This window comes from Trachypithecus francoisi, unplaced genomic scaffold, assembly GCF_009764315.1.
Source record: "Trachypithecus francoisi isolate TF-2019V2 unplaced genomic scaffold, Tfra_2.0 Lachesis_group6, whole genome shotgun sequence".
Classification (NCBI taxonomy): domain Eukaryota; kingdom Metazoa; phylum Chordata; class Mammalia; order Primates; family Cercopithecidae; genus Trachypithecus; species Trachypithecus francoisi.
Genome location: NW_022681471.1, coordinates 116,682,005 through 116,704,280, shown reverse-complemented (window position 1 = coordinate 116,704,280; position 22,276 = coordinate 116,682,005). Strand labels below are relative to the sequence as shown.

Sequence of the window (22,276 nt, the reverse complement as noted above, 5' to 3'; positions counted from 1 at the left end):
TTCAAGACCTGTAGTTTGTACGCATGCCCTTGATTGCTTACTTCTTTTTATTGTAGGAGCCTATGGAGTTGTACTGAAATGCAGACACAAGGCAAGTACATGATTTTTAAAAAGAAATATCTGTATATGTTTAACTATTTTGAAGCTAATGTAGTGCTCTGTGCATGTGGGCATGTACAGGTTAAGCATTCCTTATCTGAAATGCTTGAAACCAGAAATGTTTTGGATTTTTTCGGATTTTGGAATATTTCCATATATATAATGAGATACCTTGGGGATGGGACCCAAGGCTAGACATTTATGTTTCATATATACTTACTACATATAGCTTGAAGGTAATTTTATACAATATTTTAAATTTTTGCCTAAAACAAAGTTTAAATACTTATATGTGGAATTTTCCACTTGTGGCATCATATCAGTACTCAAAGTTTTGTATTTTGGAGCATTTTGGTTTTTGAATTAGGGATGCTTAACCTGTAATTAAAACTCTGGTTATGATGATGTTGTTAATGAAGTGGAATTAATATGTGAATGCTGCCAGAAAGAGACTACTTTTAGATAAGCTTGATCATGGTTGGGTAGTCCTTAGTTCTTAGCAATCATGTGCTATTTTTTTTTTTTTTTTCAATTGACCTATGCCATGCACCTCATAATGACATTTAGGTCAACAGTGGACAGCATGTATGATGGTGGTCCTGTAAGATTAAAGATATGGTATTTTTCGTTTAGGTAAAAAACATGTTCAGATACACAAATACTTGTCATTGACTATGGTACTCAGTAAGGTAACATGGTATACAGGTTTGTAGCCTTGGAGCAGTAGGCCATACCATGTAGCCTAGATGTGTAGTAAGCTATACCATCTAGGTTTGTGTAAGTATACTCTATGATGTTTGCGCAGTGATAAAATCACCTAATGACATATTTTTCAGAATGTATTCTTGTCATTAAGTGATGCATGACTATATAAGTGAAAAGCTGCCTAATGGGAAAAGAGAAAAGGTGGTGGGATGGGAAGAAGAAAGCAGGCAGTGACAGATTTAATTTATGTTCAAGTACTTATGAGCAAAGAGAAGTTTTTTGTTTTTTTTTTTCATGTAGACGTATTAACTTAGATTGCTTGATGCATTTGAATCCAGATTTTGAAGGGTAATAAGGTAAGTGTTTAGATATGAGCTAGGACTTAGGATAATAGTGTAGATTATGATTACTGGCTATAGTTGATTACCCTTGAACAGCTGTGAAATGAACCTTACTGGAAATTATTTTACTATGATAATAATCACAAATTATTCAGAGAAGTTATTTGAAGTTTCCATAGCTGTTGTTCAGTGGTAAGCATGTTTTACTAGGAGAGTAACTTTCAGATGGCAAGTGTTGAAACTGTAACAAACATTAGTTTAAATATTTTTCTATTATGGCATACCTAGTCTGAGTATTTGGCTTCATTTGCATATAATTTGTTAACACCAAGGTTTTAAGTTTTTTCTTGATATTTTAGAATGATATAATTTATGTCTGTGATGATTTTAGCAATTTAACCCAAAACATTTAAACTCCTGAATTTGTCATCTATTGAAAATAATATATGTGTGTATGTATGTAAATACTCACACAAATAAATAAAGATGATACTCTTATATTTGCTTTTCCTTTCCTATTGTACAAAATACTACCTGCCTTTTGGATTTAAGCCTTCGTGACAGTTAATATATTTTTGTGTTTAGATCACAGATCTCTTACTTCCATGCAATGGCTTTTGTATTCTTCTTGAAATTGGGTGTTTGAACTATTTTATGTTAATAATAGTTATCTGAAGATCTCTTTACCATTAAATTTTCAAAAATGGTTTGAATACTATTGGTTCTTGATTAAGGATGATTAAAAATTTAAAACAATAAATATAATAATTTAGCACCTTGAACACCTTGTTAAGAAATGTTATTGTAGTTTGAAATTAAACAAATGAAAAGCTCCCTAATAAAATGCTAAATGCTATACTTTTAATGACTTGCCTTTAGTTATAAGCTTCTGAAGCTTAAAAAAAATTCCTGGGTGGATATTACTTGGGAGAAATAGGTTATTAGTTTCCAAGTTAAATTTGACTTTTTCCCGAACATAAAACCTCCTTTTATACAATGGCTCTGTTTATGCAACATTGCAAATGGAAGCTTCAGTTCTTCTAATCTTGGGTTTTAAAACTCAAAGATTTATGAGATATATACATACCTTACATATGTACATACACATATGCATACATATATTATACATATACGTATATCTGATATATATTACACATCATGTACAGAGTCCAAATGTTTTCTCCTAGTCGTTGTCCTACTTCAACCTGTGACCTTTTTCTCTGTACTTCCTTGTAACTTTAAGCTCTCCCTCTGCCTTTTATATACAAATAGTTTATTATTTAAATATATTGCTTTTATCTTTGTATTTACTCATTTGTTAAAATGGTTGTTTCGTATACCTGGCTCTCAAAACACACACTGTTAGTGCCAGCAGGATGGACCCAGTGTGAAAGTGGATGAGAATGGATATCTCTGCTCTTAGGAAACCAACTCTAAATGTGAACTCTGATTTTTAGTTACTGTGTATAGGGCACTTTGAATTACAAGGATAAATAAACCATACTTTTCTTGCCTTTATATGGCTTATGGTCTGTCTGAAGAGATAGAAGAATAGATACTTAAAAAAAAAAAAAAAAAAAGCCTGTGAGGTTGCTGCAAATGAGATACCTCTAAACATTTCTCTCTTTGCTGTCCTTCACTACATGAGGTCATACACCAGCTCTTTAAGTGTTGATGATTTCTCCTTGCATGTGTCTAAAAAGATATCACTGGATGGAAAATTTAAAGCATAAATTAGTGCCTATCTCAGAGTATTATAAAACTCTTTTTTAGAATCTGCAGCTGTTTAGTCATTAGGCTTGTTATAGATAGTATATCCTTTTCCCAGCTAAAATCAGACCTTCAAATCTATACCCCATTATCCAAAAATAGAGAATTTGATGCTTCTGGTAAGATTGACGCTTTAGGGTCAAACAATGGATTATTATGAAACTCATATTATAATTAAAAATGTATATAATCTTCCCGATTGTACTTATATGTAATCAGGCCAATATATTTTGCATACCTTTAAAAATTTAGTGAAATGTTTATAAAAATGTCTAAGTCAGGTCTGTGTGATTGTTTATGCATAAATTGGGTATCTGGTTGAAAAGGTTGACTGTGGGTGTATATATAAATAAATAATTCTTAGCATGTTTTATATTTGTACAAGTATAGAAGAAAGTCACTGTTTTAATCTGTGTACTGTCGCAATAATTGAGAGGTCATGCTGACAAATATGTGTATTTTGTCTTTTGTGCATAGAATATGATGTTGGGCTGATCCAGACCAAAGATTATACTTCCTAATTTACTGAAATTAATGCTGCTCAATTTCAAAGCAAAAATGTAGCTCGTACGATTTTTTTGACAGCTAAACAAAATTAAGCTGTATGTATTTATTGTATATATAATAAGTTGTTATACATTGACATGCATATGAAATCTCTTAGCAGTGACTAAGCTTCTTTTTAGGACTCATTATGACTACTCACATTTGAAAGCTGTTCTAGGCCAGGCACAGTGGCTCACACCTGTAATCCCAGCACGTTGGGAGGCCAAGGTGGGCAGATCACCTGAGGTCAGGAGTTGAAGACCAGCCTGGCCAACGTGGTAAAACGCAGTCTCTACTAAAAATACAAAAATTAGCTGGGCATGGGGGCGCATGCCTTTAGTCCCAGCTACTCAGGAGGCCGAGGCAAGAGAATCACTTGAACCTGGGAGGTGGAGGTTGCAGTGAGCCAAGATCACACCACTGCACTCCAGCCTGGGCAACAGAGAGAGACTCTGTCGCAAAAAAAAAAAAAAAAAAAAAAAGATATTCTGGTTTGGACCTTTACCCTGCAGATATGCATAGTTAATTATCTTTTTATTTGTATGCATGTTTCTGTTCCCCCCTCCTCCCCCTAGACGAAGTCTCTCTCTCACTCAGGCTGGAGTGCAGTGGTGTGATCTCGGCTGACTGCAACCTCCACCTCATGGGTTCAAGCGATTCTCGTGCCTCAGTCTCCCGAGTATCTGGGACTACAGGCATACACCACCATGCCCGGCTAATTTTTGTATTTTTACTAGAGATGGGGTTTCATTACATTGGCCAGGCTGGTCTCAGACTCCTGACCTCAAGTGATCTGCCCACCTCCGCCTCCCGAAGTGCTGGGACTACAGGCGTGAACCACCGCACCCAGCCTTGTGTGTCTGTTTTAAAGTGCCTATGAGATAGGCATGTTTTACAGCATGGTTTTCTTAGCAAAAACCCGAAAAGGTCATGCTTACAACAAGGCAAGGATAATTGAATGGGGTTGAAATAAAGACATTCAATTAGAACTTGAGGAAAGTGGGCTTGTACAGCTTGATAGAGAGAGGCTGCAGGGTGATGCTCATTGAGCCCAGGACAGGAAAGTGGTGATTCATGTAATTCGTTTCCTGTGACTGTGGTTGACTTATGAGAAGTTTTTGTTTGTTTTGAAGCAGTAGGTGACATACGCTTTTGAGATAGCTGGTTATACAAAGCTGTGAACATCCAACATTGGGGTACAGCCTGTAAGTGTTCAATAAATAATAATCTTACATTAGAGGACTGAAGATGAAGGATGCAGTAGAGAGCTGTTGCAGAGTAGCAGGAACCTGGTACTTGTGGAGGGATGAAAGATGATCCCAGGGATGTGAATGTGGTAAACTAGAAGCTTTGGTATTATTTATCTGACTGGGAAACTTATAAAAGATATATGAGTTTGGGGGGAGAAATAATGAGTTTGGCTTTAATAAAGAATAAAAATGGCAGCAGAATATAAAACCTAATATTAACAAATACTACCTATTGAGCATCTACCACATACTAGACAGTCTGCTAGATGTCTCAATCACTACAACAAGATAACTCTAGTCTTAGCCTCATTTTACAGATGAGGAGACTGAGTCTCAGAGGGTCTATGTAATAGGGCCAAAATCATGTGGCTGATAAATTGTGGAACTAGGCTTTGATCTGACTCCAGAAATAGCTAACTTGAGCACGAGATAGGAGCTGTCTCGTCTCGTCTCGTCTCGTCTCTTCTCTTCTCTTCTCTTCTCTTCTCTTCTCTTCTCTTCTCTTCTCTTCTCTTCTCGTCTCGTCTCGTCTCTCTGTCTCTCTCTTTCTCTCTCTCTCTGTGCCCAGGTTGGAGTGCAGTGGCACCATCTCTGCTCACTGCAACCTCTGCTTCCCGGTTTCAAACAATTCTTGTGCCTCAGCTTCCCAAGTAGCTGGGATTACAGGCATGAGCCACCATCATGCCTGGCTAATTTTTGTATTTTTAATAGAGATGGGGTTTCACCATGTTGGCCATGCTGATCTTGAACTCCTGACCTCAAGTGATCCACCTCCCTCAGCCTCTCAAAGTGCTGGGATGACAGGCGTGAGCCATTGTGCCCAGTGTACTTTTTTTTTTTTAATTGCTAAACAATTTTAAGAAGATACTTAAGGAAAAAGATCTGTCTCCTCTTAGAGAGGCACTCATAGAGAACCATTGTGTGTGGTTTCTGCTCTTGTCCTGGGTTTTGTTGCTGACCCAATTAATTGTAGAACAGTGTCTGTAACACTGAAACAGTCTCACCCAAATTCTAATTCTTTGTATTTTAATATTTTGTATTTGAGATTTTGCTAGACTGTTGATACCAGAAAAACTACAAATGCTGCTGTTGTCTTTTTTTTTCTAGTAAGATAAGGGTCTCACTATGTTGACCAGGCTGGTCTTGAACTCCTAGCCTCAAGCAGTCCTCCCATCTTGGCCTCCCAAAGTGCTGGGATTACAGGCGTGAGCCACTTCTGTTGTCTTTTTATCTATTAAAGAAATTGTGTCATTTTCCATGCTGATCTGACTTTTGTGTGTGTGTATGTGTGACGGAGTTTTGCTCTTGTCACCCAGGCTAGAGTCCAATGGCACAATCTTGGCTCACTGTAACCTCCACCTCCTGGGTTCAAGTGATCTCCTGCCTCAGCCTCCCGAGTAGCTGGGATTACAGGCATGCGCCACCACACTGACTGATTTTTTGTATTTTTAGTAGAGACAGGGTCTCACCATGTTGGTCAGGCTGGTCTTGAACCCCTGACCTCATGTAATCCACAACGACTGGGCCTCCCAAAGTGCTGGGATTACAGGCATGAGCGCCTGGCCTGACCTGACCTTTTTAGGGAACTAGAAGAGTTTTGGGCCTTTGCAAGCCTCCTGTTTGCCTTTATCCTCATCATCCAAATCTACATTTAGTTTATTGTTTGTGAGTTTTTTAGTAAACAGAGTAAGGGATTGGTCATGTTAGAATTAGTATTACCTCTTTCTACTCTGAAAACTTTCCCTCATTCCTCCTTTTTACAGTGATTCAGTTCCTAAATCATTTCCCGTCTCCCTTCTAGAGGATGAATTGGCTGGAATGCTTTTCCAGTTTACCACTTTCAAATCCTTGGGATTATCTTTCATCCCTCTTCGGGGACTGAGTCCCTGCTACTCTGCAACAGCTCTCTACTACATCTTTCATCTTCAGTTCTCTAATTTAACGTTCTTATTTATTGAATACTTATAGTTAACTTTAAAGTCCTTTTATGGTAATCATAAAAATATAATTAATTCAAAGAAGAGAACATCTCTTCTGTACTATAAGGTGAATAATTTCATTAGTCTCTGATAAATGTGCTTAAGTGATTTATACTAGCTCCTTAATGCCACTTTTTTTCAAAACTTCAGAAACAAAAATGAGTGTGAATCTTTTTTCCCCCTACAGGCCTGCAATATATATGCACTGATTAACAAATACCTATATAGGCCAGGCGCGGTGGCTCAAGCCTGTAATCCCAGCACTTTGGGAGGCCGAGACGGGCGGATCACAAGGTCAGGAGATCGAGACCGTCCTGGTAACACGGTGAAACCCCATCTCTACTAAAAAATACAAAAAACTAGCCGGGCGAGGTGGCGGGCGCCTGTAGTCCCAGCTACTCGGGAGACTGAGGCAGGAGAATGGCGTGAACCTGGGAGGCGGAGCTTGCAGTGAGCCGAGATCTGGCCACTGCACTCCAGCCTGGGCGACAGAGCGAGACTCCGTCTCAAAAAAAAAAAAAAAAAAACAAAAAACAAATACCTATATAGTGGAAACTCTTGAGTAATTTAAGCATAGCTCCTTATCAGTTGTTGAAACTACTTCAAAGGAGTGCATGGATCCCAGCACTTTGGAGGCCAAGACAGGCGGATCACCTGAGGTCAAGAGTTCGAGACCAGCCTGGCCAACATGGTGAAACCCCATCTCTACTAAAAATACAAAAAAAATTGCTGGGCATGGTGCCGGATGCCTATAATCCCAGCTACTCGGGAGGCCGAGGCAGAATCGCTTGAACCCAGGAGGCAGAGGTTGCAGTGAGTGGAGATTGGGCCACTGCACTGCAGCCTGGGTGACACAGCGAGACTCCGTCTCAGAAAATAACAAAGTAGTACATGGTGATCTATTTCTACATAAAAAGTAATCCAACACTGATTTACTGTGTAATTAGAAGCTGTAGTTCATATTTTGCAGTTTAAAGGTGTCTTTCATATATTAAAGCATTTTGATTTTAAAAAATCAACTTTTTTTTTTGTTTTTAAAGCTACTTCGTATACTTAAAACACTGTGTTCTAGGCATGGCATCATAAAGTAAAATTCAGCCAGACATCTAAGAAAAATCTATTGAATGCCTATCAAATATCAGGCACTTAGCTAGGCACTGACTGCAAAAAAACAATAAGATGTAATTCTTACTTTTAGGGAATTTAACATGGATAAATTAACAAATATAAAGTCATGTTTTCTTTTTTCTTTTTTGAGAAAGAGTCTTGCTCTGTCGCCAGGCTGGAGTGCAGTGGCACAATCTCAGTTCACTGCAACCTCCACCTCCCAGGTTCAAGTGATTTTCCTGCCCCAGCCTCCCGAGTAGCTAGGACTACAGGCACCCGCCACCACGTCTGGCTAATTTTTTTATTTTTAGTAGAGACGGGGTTTCACCATGTTGGCCAGGATGATCTCAATCTCTTGACCTCATGATCTACCCTCCTCAGCCTCCCGAAGTGCTGGGATTAGAGGTGAGAGCCACCGTGCCCCGGGCCCAGCCTTAAAGTCGTGTTTTCTGTTGTCAGGAAGTTTAACATATAGTTTGGGAGAGGTAAATTTGAGATAAGATAGTAGTTGACATGATAGTGGGAAACCTTCCCCCCCACTTTTTTTTTTTTCCCAATAAATTCTCCATTGAAGCCTGCTTTAGGAAAAACTCATGTCAATAATAAAGTAGGGCATGGGTGGTGGGGAAGCATTTCCCAGAACCCCACATGAGTACTACCATAAAGCTAGGAATAGAGTTAAGGAGTAACATTATTAGCTGATAATGGACTGAATGAGAATGGTATAGTGAGAACCTCTGTTTTACCTCTGTGTGTCAGAGGGCCCAGAATCCTTGGTGTAGTAATGATGGATTGTAGAACCTTCCGCAAATGGCACAGCTGAAACTTGATCCAGGAGGCCCAAGTCATTGCCGTTAAGACTCTACCATATTAGGATGGGCAGGAGAACCTCCCCTAGCTGTATAGGTCTGGAGCTGGCAAACTACTGCCTGTGGGCTCTATTTTATAAATAAAGTTTTGTTGGAATGCAGCCACAGTCATTTAAGTATTTTTTGTGCATGCTTTTGCAATACAGGGACGGTTGAGTAGTTGCGATAGAGACAGACCCACAAAGCCTGAAATATTTATTATCTGGCTTTGTATAGAAAGAGTTTACCGACTTCTAATATTGAACAAGCCTTAAACTAGGAGAATATTGTGGGAACAGCGTAGTGGCCTTAGTGAACCACAGTCTCATTTTCTATTTGACTCTTTGCCCTTGGTGCTCTAAGAGCCTGAGGAATAAGGTTAATAAGGTGGGGGACTTCAGTGAAAATTACTTTTCCCTTGATCCGGACTTGAGTAAATCCTTTGAATGGCTGGGCAGGAAGTTTTGTATTGGTTACCTCTTTTTAAAAAAAAAAAAAAAATATGGAACGCTTCATGAATTTGCGTGTCATCCTTGCGCAGGGGCCATGCTAATCTTCTCTGTATCGTTCCAATTTTAGTATATGTGCTGCCAAAGCGAGCACTTGGTTACCTCTTTCACATGTCAACTGTCACAGCAGAGATGTGGAATTTGCTGGGTACTGGGCATACAGAGACACATACAGTCTATTTACCTTCTGTCACATCACTGGCCTGCATAGCGCCCTTTCCACCCAAAGATGAATACGAAGAAAACAGTCCTCATTGAGACTGTGAAAAAATTCTTCAGCTCAAGAGAAGGACATTCTCATAAATATAAAGAGATTTATGAGTGTAAAATTCTTTGGAGAAAAATATGTGAGATTCAAGGGAATGTAAATAAGAAATTAAGATGAAACAGTTAACTTTCGTTTCAAGTGCCTCTTGTCTTCCAGGCATTGTGCTAGCTGCTTTATTTTCGTGTCTCTTTCAATCCTCATAATAACCATCAAAGTTAGAAGGAATTATCCTCCTCTTATGTGGGGGAAACTGTTGCTCAAATAGGTTAATTTCCTGAAGGCTATACAAGTTAGTAGATGGTTGAGCCAGGAATTCATCACATTTTAGGCTCCCCCTTTTTTTAAAAAATGGAGGTAAAAGTCACATAACATAAAATTAACCACTTTAAAGTATACAAGTATGTGACATTGAGTACATTCATAACGTTGTGCAACCACCACCTCTTACAAGTTCCAAAACATTTTCATCACCCCAAAAGAAAACCCTGTACTCATTACCCACCATTTTCCCTTGCCCCGGCAACCACCAATCTGCTTTCTGTATTTACCTATTCTGGATATTTCATATAAATGGAATCATACAAATCATACAACATGTGGCCGTTTGTGTTTGGCTTCCTTGACCTATGTTTTCAAAGTTCATCCATGTTGTAGCGTGTAACAGTACTTCATTCCATTTTATGCCTGCATGATACTGTTTCGTATTGTATGAATATACCTCATCTTGTTTATCTTTTCATTGGTGATGGACATTTGAGTTGTTTCTACCTTTTGTCTGTGAACATTCATGTACAAGTGTTGTTTGAGTTTCTATTTTCAGTTCTCTGGGGTGTATACCCCAAAGTAGAGTGGAAATGCCATGTTTAATTTTTTGAAAAATTGCTTAAACTGTTTTCAACAGCAGCTGCCCTACTTTACATTCCCACCAGCAATGTATGAGAGTTCCAATTTCTCCACATCCTCACTAACTCTTGTTTCTTCCTCCTCCTCCTCCTTCTTCTTATTGAGACACAGTCTCACTCTGTCTCCCAGGCTGGAGTGCAGTGGCTCCTTGCAACCTCCGCCTCCCAGGTTCAAGTGATTCTTGTGCCTCAGCCTCCCGAGTAGCTGGGATTACAGGTGTGCAAGCCACCATGCCTAATTTTTGTATTTTTAGTAGAGATGGGGTTTCGCCATGTTGGCCAGGCTGATCTCAAACTCCTGGCCTCAAGTGATCCACCCACCTTGGCCTTCAGTTGTCCCAGCACCTGGATTTGTTGAAGAGATCATTCTCTCCCCATTTACTGGTGCTAGCACCCTTGTTGAAAATCAGTTGGCCATAGACATGTGAGTTTGTTTGTGGACTCTTACTTTTATTCCATTGGGCTATATGCCTGTCTTTATGTCAGTACTTCACTGGTTTGATTACTATAGATTTGTAGTAAATTTTGAAATTCGGAAGTGTGAGTCTTCCAACTTTGTTCTTCTTTTTCAATACTATTTTGGCTATCAAGGGCTCCTTGCAATTCTGTATGAATTTGAAATTTTTTTTTTCTTCATTTCTGGGGAAAAAAAGCTGTTGGAATTTTGATAGAGATTGCATTGACTCTGTAGATTGCTTTGAGTAGTACTGTCATCCTAACTATAAATTCTTCCAATCCATGGGACCTTTCCATTTATTTAAGTGTTTACTTCTTTTAGCAATGTTTTGTAGTTTTCCATGTACTAGTCTTTTACCTCATTGGTTAGATTTATTCTTAGATGTTTTATTCATTCAGGTGCTTTTTTTGTTTTTGAGGCAGAGTCTTGCTCTGTTGCCCAGGCTGGAGTTTTTTTTTTTTTTTTTTTTGATACAGAGTCTTGGTCTGTTGCCCAGGCTGGAGTGAAGTGGTGTGATCTTGGCTCACTGCAACCTCTGCCTCCTGGGCAAGGTTGAGGCAAGCAATTCTCATGCCTCAGCCTACTGAGTAGCTGGTATTACAGATGTACACCACCACACCCAGCTAATTTTTATATTTTTAGTAGAGACAGGGTTTTGCCATGTTGGCCAGGCTGGTCTCGAACTCCTGGCCTCATGTAATCCACCCACCTTGGCCTCCCAAAGTGCTAGGATTGCAGGTATGAGCCACCGCGCCTCTCTGCTCTTTTAAATGAAATTGCTCTGTTAATTTCTTTTTTGGATTGTTTGTTGCCAGTATATAGAAATATTACCTTTTTTTTTTTTTTTGAAACAGAGGCTCTGTCACCCAGGCTGTAGTACAGTGATGTGATCTCGGCTCACTGCAACCTCTGCCTCCCAGGTTCAAGCCATTCTCCTGGCTCAGCCCCCCATGCAGCTGGATTACAGGCAGGTGCCACCACACCCAGCTAATTTTGTATTTTTAGTAGAGACAGAGTTTCACCATGTTGGCCAGGCTGGTTTCAAACTCCAGACTTCAAGTGATCTGCCTGCCTTGGCCTCCCAAAGTGCTGGGATTACAGGTGTGAGCCACGACACCCGGCCCCAGTATTTTTTTTTTTTTTTTTAATTGTGGTAAAATATATGTAATATAAAATTTGCCTTTTTGTTGTTGTTGTTGTTGTGTTGAGACAGAGTCTCGCTCTGTCCCGCAGGCTGGAGTGCAGTCGTGTGATCTCGGCTCACTGCAAACTCTGCCTTCCGGGTTCACGCCATTCTCCTGCCTCAGCCTCCAGAATAGCTGGGACTACAGGCGCCTGCCACCACACCAGCTATTTTTTTTTTTTTTTTTGTATATTTAGTAGAGATGGGGTTTCACTGTGTTAGCCAGGATGGTCTCGATCTCCTGACCTCGTGATCCACCCACCTCAGCCTCCCAAAGTGCTGGGATTACAGGTGTGAGCACCTGACCCCTTTTTAACTATTTCTAAGGCCACAGTTTGACATTAATTGTATTCACGGTGTTACATAACCATCACTACTATGTATTTGCACAATTTTTTCATTACCTTAAACAGGAACTCTCTGCCAATTAAGCAATAACTCTCTAATTTCCCCATCCCCCGTAGTAGTAACTTCCAATCTACTTTCTGTCTCTATGATTTTTGCCTATTCTAGATATTTTATATAAGTGGAATATTACAGTATTTGTCCTTTTGTGTCCGATTTCTTTCACTTAGCATGATGTTTTCAAGGTTCATTCACATGGTGTGTATCAGAACTTCATTCCTTTATATGGCTGAACAATATTGGAACAACATATAACAATATTATATGGTTGAACCTTGAAAACATTATGTTCATTGTACATTATGTTCAGCGAACAAAATGTGGTATATACATGTAATTAGACATCATCTATTGTCACTGAGTATTCATGCTGTTACCTGTGGGCTTTATAGATGTTCTTTATCAGGTTGAGGAACTTGCCCTCTATTTCTAATCTTCTCATCTGCCATGGATATGATATGTGGGGGGAAAATGTACACCACATTTTGTTTATCCATTCGTTTCTTCGTGGACACTTGAGTTATTTATACCTTTGGTTATTATGAATAATGCTGCTATGAACATTCACATACAAGTATCTGAGTCCTTGTTCTCAATTCTTTTGGATATATACCTAGGAGTAGCATTGCTGGGTCATATGGTAATTACATGTTTAATATTTTGGGGCCTACTGGTTTTTGTGTTTTGATCTTGTATTATGCAACTTTGCTGAATTTGTTCTAATTTTTTTGTGTGTGGATTCTTTAGAATTTTCTCTATATAAGGTACCATCTGTGAATAGGGGTAGTTTTACTTATCCATTTACAGTTTGGACACCTTTTATTTCTTCTTCTTGTCAAATTGCTCTGGCTAGAACTTCCAGTGCTATGTTGAATAGAAGTGGTGAAAGTGGGCATCTTTGTCTTGTTCCTGATCTTGAGAGGAGGGGTTTTAGTCTATTACCATTGAGTATTCATGATGTTAGCTGTGGGTTTTTAAAATGTCCTTTAACAGGTTAAGGAAGTTGTCCTCTATTTCTAGTCTTCTCATCTGCCATGGATATGATATGTGGGTAAAGGTAGATGGGCAGTTTAAAATGCACAGTGTTATCATAAAGCAGCTGTCTCTTTCACCAAGCCTTCCTCTAGTTGTTGTGAGTTTTTGAATAGTTGCAGAGTTGTGGAAAAGTTGATTCTGATACTTTTTGCCAGCTCATGAGTTGTTTTTGTGGAGAGACAGAGTCCTAGATTTCCCAGTTCTGCCATTTTCCGTGCTAACACTCTCCAGGCATGTGTTCTGCACATATTTTTTTCCAGTCTGTGGCATGTCTTTTCATTCTTATAATGGTATGTTTACCAAAGCAGAAGTTTTTAATTTTAATGAAGTGCTACTTAACAATTTTGTCTTTCATGGACAGTCCTTTTGGTGTTACATTTGAAACCTCATTGCCAAACTGAAGGTCACCTAGATTTTCTAGGTTATCTTCTGGAAGTTTTATACATTTGCATTTTACATTTAGGTGTATGATCCGTTTTGAGTTAGTTTTTGTGAAAGTTGTAAGGTCTGTGTCTAGATTCTTTCTTGTGCATTTGGACATCTGGCACCGTTTGTCAAAAAGATTGTTTTCTCCATTGGATTGCCCATGCTCCTTTGACGAAGATCTGCTGATTGTATTTGTGTTGAGTCTATTTTTTGTTTGTTGGTTTGTTTGTTTTAGGGATGGGGTCTTGCTTTGTCATCCAGGCTGCAATACAGTGATGCAATCATGGCTCACTACAGCTTCAAACTCCTGGGCTCAAGTAATCCTCCCATCTCAGTCTCCCAGTAGTTGGGACTACAGGCGTATGCCACCACGCCTGGCTAATTTTTATATTTGTAGTAGAGATGGGGTTTCAGCATACTGATCATGCTGGTCTTGAATTCTTGACCCCAGGTGATCCACCCGCCTCAGCCTCCCAAAGTGCTGGGGCTACAGGCATGAGCCACTGTGTCCGGCCTAATTTTTAAGTTTTTTGTAGGGACAGGGTCTTGTATGTTGACCAGGCTGGCTCTTGAGTCTGTTTTTGTGCTTTATTCTGTTCCATTGATGTCTGTGTCTATTTTGCACCAATACCATATTGTCTTGATTACTATAGTTTTATATTATCTTCAATGGGGGTAGTAGTATCAGTCCTCTCACTTTGTCATTCTTCAGTATTGGGTTGGCTGTTTTGGGCCTTTCGGTACAACCTTTGACTTTAGTTTGTCAGTATTCACAGAATAGCTTCTAGGGATTTGGATTGGGATTGCATTGAATCTACAGATCAAGTTGAGAAGAATTGACATCTTAACAATATTGAGTCTTCCCCGCCCCACCCCCTTTTTTTTTTGAGATGGAGTCTCACTCTGTTGCCCAGGCTGGAGTGCAATGGTGCGATCTCGGCCCACTGCAACTTCCACCTCCCGGGTTCGAGTGATTCTCCTGTCTCAGCCTCCCGCATAGTTGGGATTGCAGGCTCCCACCACCACGCCTTGCTAATTTTTGTATTTTTAGTAGAGACGGGGGTCTCGCCGTGTTGGTCAGGCTGGTCTCGAACTCCTGACCTCAGATGATTCACCCGCCTCGGCCTTCCAAAGTACTGGGATTATAGGCGTGAGCCACCACGTCTGGCCACCAATATTGAGTCTTATAATCCATGAACACGAAATCTCCCTCCATTTATTTAGATCATCTTTGATTTCTTTCCACAGCAATGAATAATTTTTCACATACAGATCCTGCAAATATTTTGTTAGGTTTATACCTTAGTACTATTTTTGGGGTGCTAATATAAATTGTATTGTGTTTTCAGTTTCAAATTCTAGTTGTTCTCTGCTGATATACAGGAAAGTAATTGACTTTTGTATGTTAACTTTGCATCCTGTGACCTGCTATAATTGTTTATTAGTTCCAGGTTTTTCTTTTTCTTTTTTTGTTTTTGTGGGTTCTTTGGGATTTTCTACATAGACAGTCATGTCATCTATGAACAAAACAGTTTTATTTCTTTCTTCCCAATTTGTATATCTTTTCTTTCCTTTTCTTGTCTACTGTATTTCTTATGACTTCCAGTACAGTGTTGAATATGACTTATGAGGTGGGGCATCCTTCTGATCTTAAGGGGAAGGCATGCAGTTTCTTGCTGTTAAGTACCAATAATGTTAGGTTTATGTAGATGTTCTTCATCAACTTGAGGAAGTTCCTCTCTATGCCTAGATTGCTGAGAGGTTTGTATTTTTTTCCTTAAATCAGTAACAGAGATTGAGTTTCAAAAAATGCTTTTCTGTATCCATTGATAAGACCATGTAATTTTTCTACTTAGCATGGTGGTGGTGATATGTTACATGGCTTGATTTTGGAATGCTGAAGCAGCCTTTCTTTTTTTTTTTTTTCTTTTTTTTCTTTTTTTGAGATGGAGTTTCGCTCTCGTTGCCCAGACTGGAGTGCAATGGCGTGATCTCGGCTCACTGCAACCTCCACCTCCCCGGGTTCAGGCGATTCTCCTGCCTCAGCCTCCCGAGTAGGTGGGATTACAGGCACCCGCCACCATGCCTGGCTAATTCTGTATTATTAGTAGAGATGGAGTTTCTCCATGTTGGTCAGGCTGATCTCGAACTCCCGACCTCAGGTGATCCGCCTACCTCAGCCTCCCAAAGTGCTGGGATTACAGGCATAAGCCACTGCACTGGGCCCCGAAGCAGCCTTTCATACCTGGTATATAGCTGTTTTCATATATTGGTGAATTTGATTCCCTTAATATTTGTTGTGGATTTTTGCATTTATATTCATGAGAGGTATTGGTCTGTAGTTTGCCTTTTGAAAAATTTATTTAGCTTATTTTGGTATTAGGATGATGCAGACCTCATAGAATGAGTTAGGAAGTATTCCTTCTGCTCCTGTTGTCTGGAAGAGATTGTAGATAATTGGTATAATTTCTTAAATGTTTGCTAGAATTCACCAGTGAAGCCATGTAAGAATGGAGCTTTCTTTTTTGGAATGTTAATAATTATTGATCCATTTTCATAGATACAGCCCTATTCAGATTATTATTTTCTGTGTAAATTTTGAAAATTTGTATGTTTCAAGGAATTGGTCCATTTTATCAAAGTTGTCAAATTTTTAGGCATAGATTTATTTATAATAATCTGTTATTTTCCTTTTAATGTCCATGTGATTTGGTATTGATGACTCTTCATTCAAATCTGATGTGAATAATTTGTGTTTTTTTTTTTCTCTTGGTTAATTTGGCTAGAGGTTTATCAGCTTTATTGATTTCAGAGAAGCAGCTTTTGTTTTTATTGTTGATTGTTTTCAGTTCGTTGATTTCTTCTGTCATTTAAAACTTTTTTTCTTCTCCGTGTTTTAGGCTTAAGTTGCTCTTTCTTTTCTTTCCTAAGTTAAAGCTTAGATTATTGATTTTACGTCTGTTTTCTAATAACACACTTGATGCTATAAACTTTTCTCAAAGTGCTGCTTTCACAGTATTGCACAAGTTTTGACTTGTATTTTTATTTAGTCCAAAATACTTTAAAATTTCTCTTGAGACTTCTTTGACTCATGTGTTATTTAGTAGTTTGTTGTTTATTCTGTGACTATTTTGAGACTTTCCAGTTATGTTTTTGTTACTGATTTCTATTTTAATTCCATTGCGGTATGATAGCATACTTACTATGATAGCTACACATTTATTAAGGTGTGTGTTATGGCCCAGTTGTGGTCTATCTTGGTGATTGTTCCATGTAAGCTTGAGAAGAATGTGTATTCTGCTGTTACTAAAGTGTTATATAAATGTCAAGTAGATCCAGTTGCTCCATGGTATTGTTCAATTCATAGATATCCATACTCATTTTTTTGCCTGCTATATCTATCGGTTACTGAAAGGGGCTGTTGAAGTATCCAACTATAGTAGTGGATTTGTCTATTTCTATTTGCGGTTATATGAGTATTTTCCTCATGTATTTTGATGCTCTCTAGTTTGGTACATTCATATTAAGGATTGTTATGTCTTCTTGGAGAATTTTGCATTTTGTAATGCTCTTCTTTATCCCAGTGATTTTCCTTGTTCTGAAATCTGCTTTGTCTAAAATTTATATAACTACTTCAGCTTCCTCTTAATTAGTGTTAATGTGGTATAGTTTTATCCATCCCTTTACTTTTATCCTATCCCTTCCTTCCCTCCCTCCCTCCCTCCTCTCTCTGTCTCTCTCTCTTTCTTTCTCTTCCTTTGCTTTGCTTTCTATTTATTTATTAATTATTTTTAGATACAGAATCTTGCTCTGTTGCCCAGCCTAGAATGCAGTGGCACAATCATGGCTCACTGCAACCTCTGCCTCCTAGGCTCAAGCGATCATCCCACCTCAGCTTTTTGTGTAGCTGGGACTACAGGTGTGCACTGCCATGCCTGGCTAATTTTTTGTATTTTTTGTAGAGACAGGGTTTTGCCATGTTGCCCAGGCTGGTCTCGAACTCCTGGGCTCAAGTGATCCTCCCACCTCAGTCTCCCAAAGTACTGGGATTACAGGCATGAGCCACCACGCCTGACCCGTTTCTTTATATTCGTTTTTTTAAATCTACTCTGATAATTTAACTGGTGTTTGGAGGCCATTCACAGTTAAAATGATTATTAATATAGTTAAATAATATGAACCATGTTTATAACTGATTTTCTATTTGTTGTACTTACTTTTTTTTTAATCCCCTCTTTTTCTGCCTTCTGGTTTTAACTGACCATTTTACAGGATTCCATTTTCTCTCCTGTTTTAGAGTGTCCATTATACTTGTTTTTACTTATTTATTTTTTTTTCGGTCATTGCCCTAGAGTTTGCAGTGTACATTTACAACTTATCTAAGTACACTTTCAGATAACTCTATACTGCTTCTTGAGGACTGTAGGTACCTTTTACTAGAGTATTTGAACTTCTTCCTCCAGTCCCTTATAACGTTACTGTTATTCATATTGCTTATCCATATGCTATACTCAGTCAATAATAGTTACTATTATTATTTTGAACAGTTATCAGTTAAGAATAGGAAAAATAGATTTTATCTTAACTTCATTTATTCCTTCTCCAATGCTCTTTTCTTTCTGTAGATCCCAGTTTCTTATCTATATAATTTTGCCTTCTCTCTGAAGAACTTTTTAAAGCGTTTTTAAAGGGCGGGTCTACTGGTGACAAATTCATTCAGCATTTGTTTATCTGAGAAACTCTCCTTCAGTTTTGAAGGATCATTTCACTGAGTAACTTTGAGGTAGAGTTTTTTTTTTTTTTTTCTTTCAACATTTTTTTTTTTTTTTTGAGACGGAGTCTTTCAACATTTTATAAGTATTTCACTCTACTTTCTTACTTGCATGGTTTCTGACAAGACGTCAGATGTAGTTCTTATCCTTGTTCCCTATAGGTAAGGTGTTTTTTTCCCTCTGGTTTCTTTCACAATTTTCTCCTTGTATTTAGTTTTGTGTAGTTTGAATATGATGTTCTTAGGTGTAGATCTCTTGTATTTATTCTGCTTGGTCTTCTCTGAATTTCCTGGATATGCAGTTTGGCACCCTTAATTTTGAAAGACTCTTTGCCATTATTCTTTCAAATATTTCTTCTCCCTTGTCTCACTTTTCTCTTTGTATTCCAATTATATATGTTACATCTTTTGTAATTTTCCCATAATTCTTGGATGTTCTATTCTGCTTTTTAAAATTCTTTTTTCACCGGGCACGGTGGCTCATACCTGTAATCCCAGCACTTTGGGAGGCTGAGGCGGGCGGATCACAAGGTCAAGAGATTGAGACCATCCTGCCCAAGGTGGTGAAACCCCGTCTCTACTAAAAATACACACAAAAAAATTAGCTAGGTGTGGTGGCACATGCTTGTAATCCCAGCTACTCAGGAGGCTGAGGCAGGAAGAATTGCTCGAACCTGGGAGGCAGTAGAGGTTTCAGTGAACCGAGATCATACCACTGCACTCCAGCCTAGGCGACGGAGTGAGACTCTGTCTCAAAAAGAAAAGAAAAGAAAAATTACTTTTTTCTCTTTCATTTTAGTTTTGGAGGTTTTTACTGACATATCTTACAGCCTAGTGACTTTTTTTCCTCAGCTGTGTCCAGTTTACTGTCAAGTCCATTAAAAGCATTCTTCATTTTTGTTACAGTGATTTTGACTTCTAGCATTTTATTTTAATTCTTCCTTAGAGTTGTGTATGCTTATATTACCCATCTGCTCTTGCATGCTGTCTACTTTTCCCATTAGAGCCCTTAACATATTAATCACAGTTATTTTAAATTCCCTATCTGATAATCCCCAAGTCTGTGCCATATCTGAGTCTGGTTCTGATGCTTACTTTGTCTCTTTAGACTATGCTTTTTCTTGCTTTTTGGCATGCCTTGTAATTTTTTTTTTAAGCTGAATATGATATATTAGGCAATGGGAACTGAATAAGTAGGCCTTTCCTATAAGTTTTTATGTTAATCTGTCTAGAAGCTAGGTCATGTTTAATGATGTAGGTATAGATGCCAGAAGCTTCAGTTTCCTCTAGTACCTTTGTTATTTTATTATTCCTAGCCTGTTGTCTGTGGGTTCTCCTAAGAACTCCTTTATAAATATTGAGTCTGTGTCTTGCAACTCTTTCAGTTGTAATTCCCTGTTAATGTACTGGAGCTCTGTTGACATGATGGGAAGAGTATGGCGAAGGGAAAGTGTTCTATAATCTCATTCTTTTGTAAGACCTGAGTCTTTGGCTACAACCTTCAGAAGTGTTTCCAGCCACCCCACTTCCCTCCTTTTCTTCTGTTGGATGAAACAAGAAGGCTAGAGGGACTGGACACTAAGGCTCTGGTAAATTTTCTCTTGGAGTGTTGACCTTGTTATGAAAAACATTCTGACCTTATTTCAAAATAGTTACCTTTCCCTTAGGCGTATTTCAAAGTGGTTACTTTCTTCCTCTCCCTACCTAAAAGAAGAGGAGATTTCTATTAGATCTTACCTCTGGGTGTATTTCAAAGTATTTTTCCTTGCGTCTTACACAAAAGGGGAGGAGTTTTTTCTTGGGTCTTCATAGTCAGAACCTGGTGAGATTTCCTGGAGGTAAAACTGCAAGAACTTAGAGGGCCTCCTAAGATTTAGTCCCCAGGAGTTCTCATTCACAAGCTAGTCTCAGCCTTTGTCAAAATTGTCATTTAAGTTTTCTTACTAGTGTATGATTCCAGTGCCTTCTGCTGTAGGTAAGCTGATCTTGGATGTGATTGTATTTGCTTGTTTCTCTAGATTTCAGGCAATTGGTTTACCCTCTGACCTCAATTCTGTAAATCCAAGAAAAGTTGCTGATTTTCAATTTGTTAGGGTTTTTTCTTAATGTAAGGACAGGAGTGATGGTATCCAAGCACTGTATGGGTTGATGCTGAAACTGGAAGTCCTGTTGACATTTTAAAATTGGAAATATCTTGTCCAGTTTATAAGTAATGTTCAGCAAGAGGTTTTTTACCTTTCCTGTGAACCATTTTCTTAGCTGAAATAACTCATTCCCAGTTATTTTCATCCCTTTGAATTTCAAATCTCTGTATTTTCATATGCTTAGTAAGAACTTTTTCAGAACAAAATATTTGGAAAACTTAAGAACTTTATGTAGTTCTTGCAAATGGCTACTAACTTTACCCTAAAGAAACTAGAATTATTACACCTTTTGATTTCCTTTTTTCCCCACAACATTTTTTTTAACCTTCTATAACCATGCTCAGGTAGTTCTAGTGATTATTTTCTTCACTTATTTCACCTCACTTATTTTTGAAGAAGAACTCAGTTTTCTAAGGCACTTTGAAAGCTCTAGAGACCAAGCACGGCTTAAATTTGAAAAACTAATGAGAATAAATGTGAAACTCTTATGCTGCCAATGGTTTATTTTCAATTAACCTTGAAGAATGTATTAATTATAAACTATGGATCGTGGTGACTTTAGCTTAATAGGATTAGTTTGAGAATCTGTGCGATAGAGGACAATTTGGCTAAAATGTGTTATTTAAGCAACCAAGAAAGTACTGTGTGTACTTTAAAGCCTTATAATTTGATTACTGGCTACAAATTTGCATTTTGGGAGGCATCCTTTCTTATCCTTGGATAACAGTCGTAACTAACCTCGGTCATTTGAGACATAAATTTCGTTAACCTTGCTTCTTTTTTAGGGTTCATTTTATTTTTCTCACTGAATGTACTGTGAGAAATAGCCATTAAACCAATAAACAAATTAACAGTATATTTAAAGATCACTTATTGGTTAGCAGATTAATGTGTTTACTTTAATAAATATTTTCCTCTTATTTGATTAAAATGGATATTTGTCTTTGAGAATTAAATATATTTTTAAAAGAATTAAAATGTTAAATAAAATGTAATTTTTTTGTTTTTTTCCTCTATGAATGCAATTTTAATATACTAAATAAAATTTGTTTTAAAATGATTTGCTGTACTGAAAGGATTTGGTTGAAAATTAATTTTTGCTATGTAATAATCAATTAGCTGTGGCCCATTTTAAAATAGATCTATTTGTGTAGCGTGCTCTGAATTGGAGACAGAAACCTTTTACTATGCTTTCGCTTAGAGACCTTTATTATAAAGAAATAAGGGCTGTAGAGTGGAAATGGATGAAGACTAGCAGGTCTTCCGGAGTGGCATGCTTATGAGTTATACACCATACCAGGTTCCACCACCCTCAGCAGATTAGTGAGTGGTGTCAGTGTTGCTCCTCCCGAAATGTTTTTTTTTTTAAGAACTCTTCATGTATTATAACAGTACCCTAGAAGAAACCCACAAAAATGAATACAATGTATAGTAATATAGTCTTAATAAAATAGCTTCCATGTGCTAACAATTCAACTGAAGATAGATGGTCTACGTTCAGTAAATACATATTTAAGTTGGGACCCCTGTT

The 22,276-nt window shown here is 38.1% G+C and overlaps 1 protein-coding gene and 1 non-coding gene across 2 annotated transcripts in view; one reads left to right on the top strand and one right to left on the bottom strand.

The window, feature by feature from the left end:
- CDKL5 (cyclin dependent kinase like 5) overlaps positions 1–22,276 on the top strand; it is a 230,783-nt gene that overhangs the window by 85,480 nt on the left and 123,027 nt on the right. Inside the window, 1 exon segment of the mRNA XM_033201021.1 lies at positions 57–91. Within this exon segment, the coding sequence (XP_033056912.1) occupies positions 57–91 (35 nt within the window).
- Positions 9,142–9,248, bottom strand: LOC117078573. The gene has a single exon (XR_004435024.1). It is a non-coding gene; the product is annotated as a U6 spliceosomal RNA (small nuclear RNA).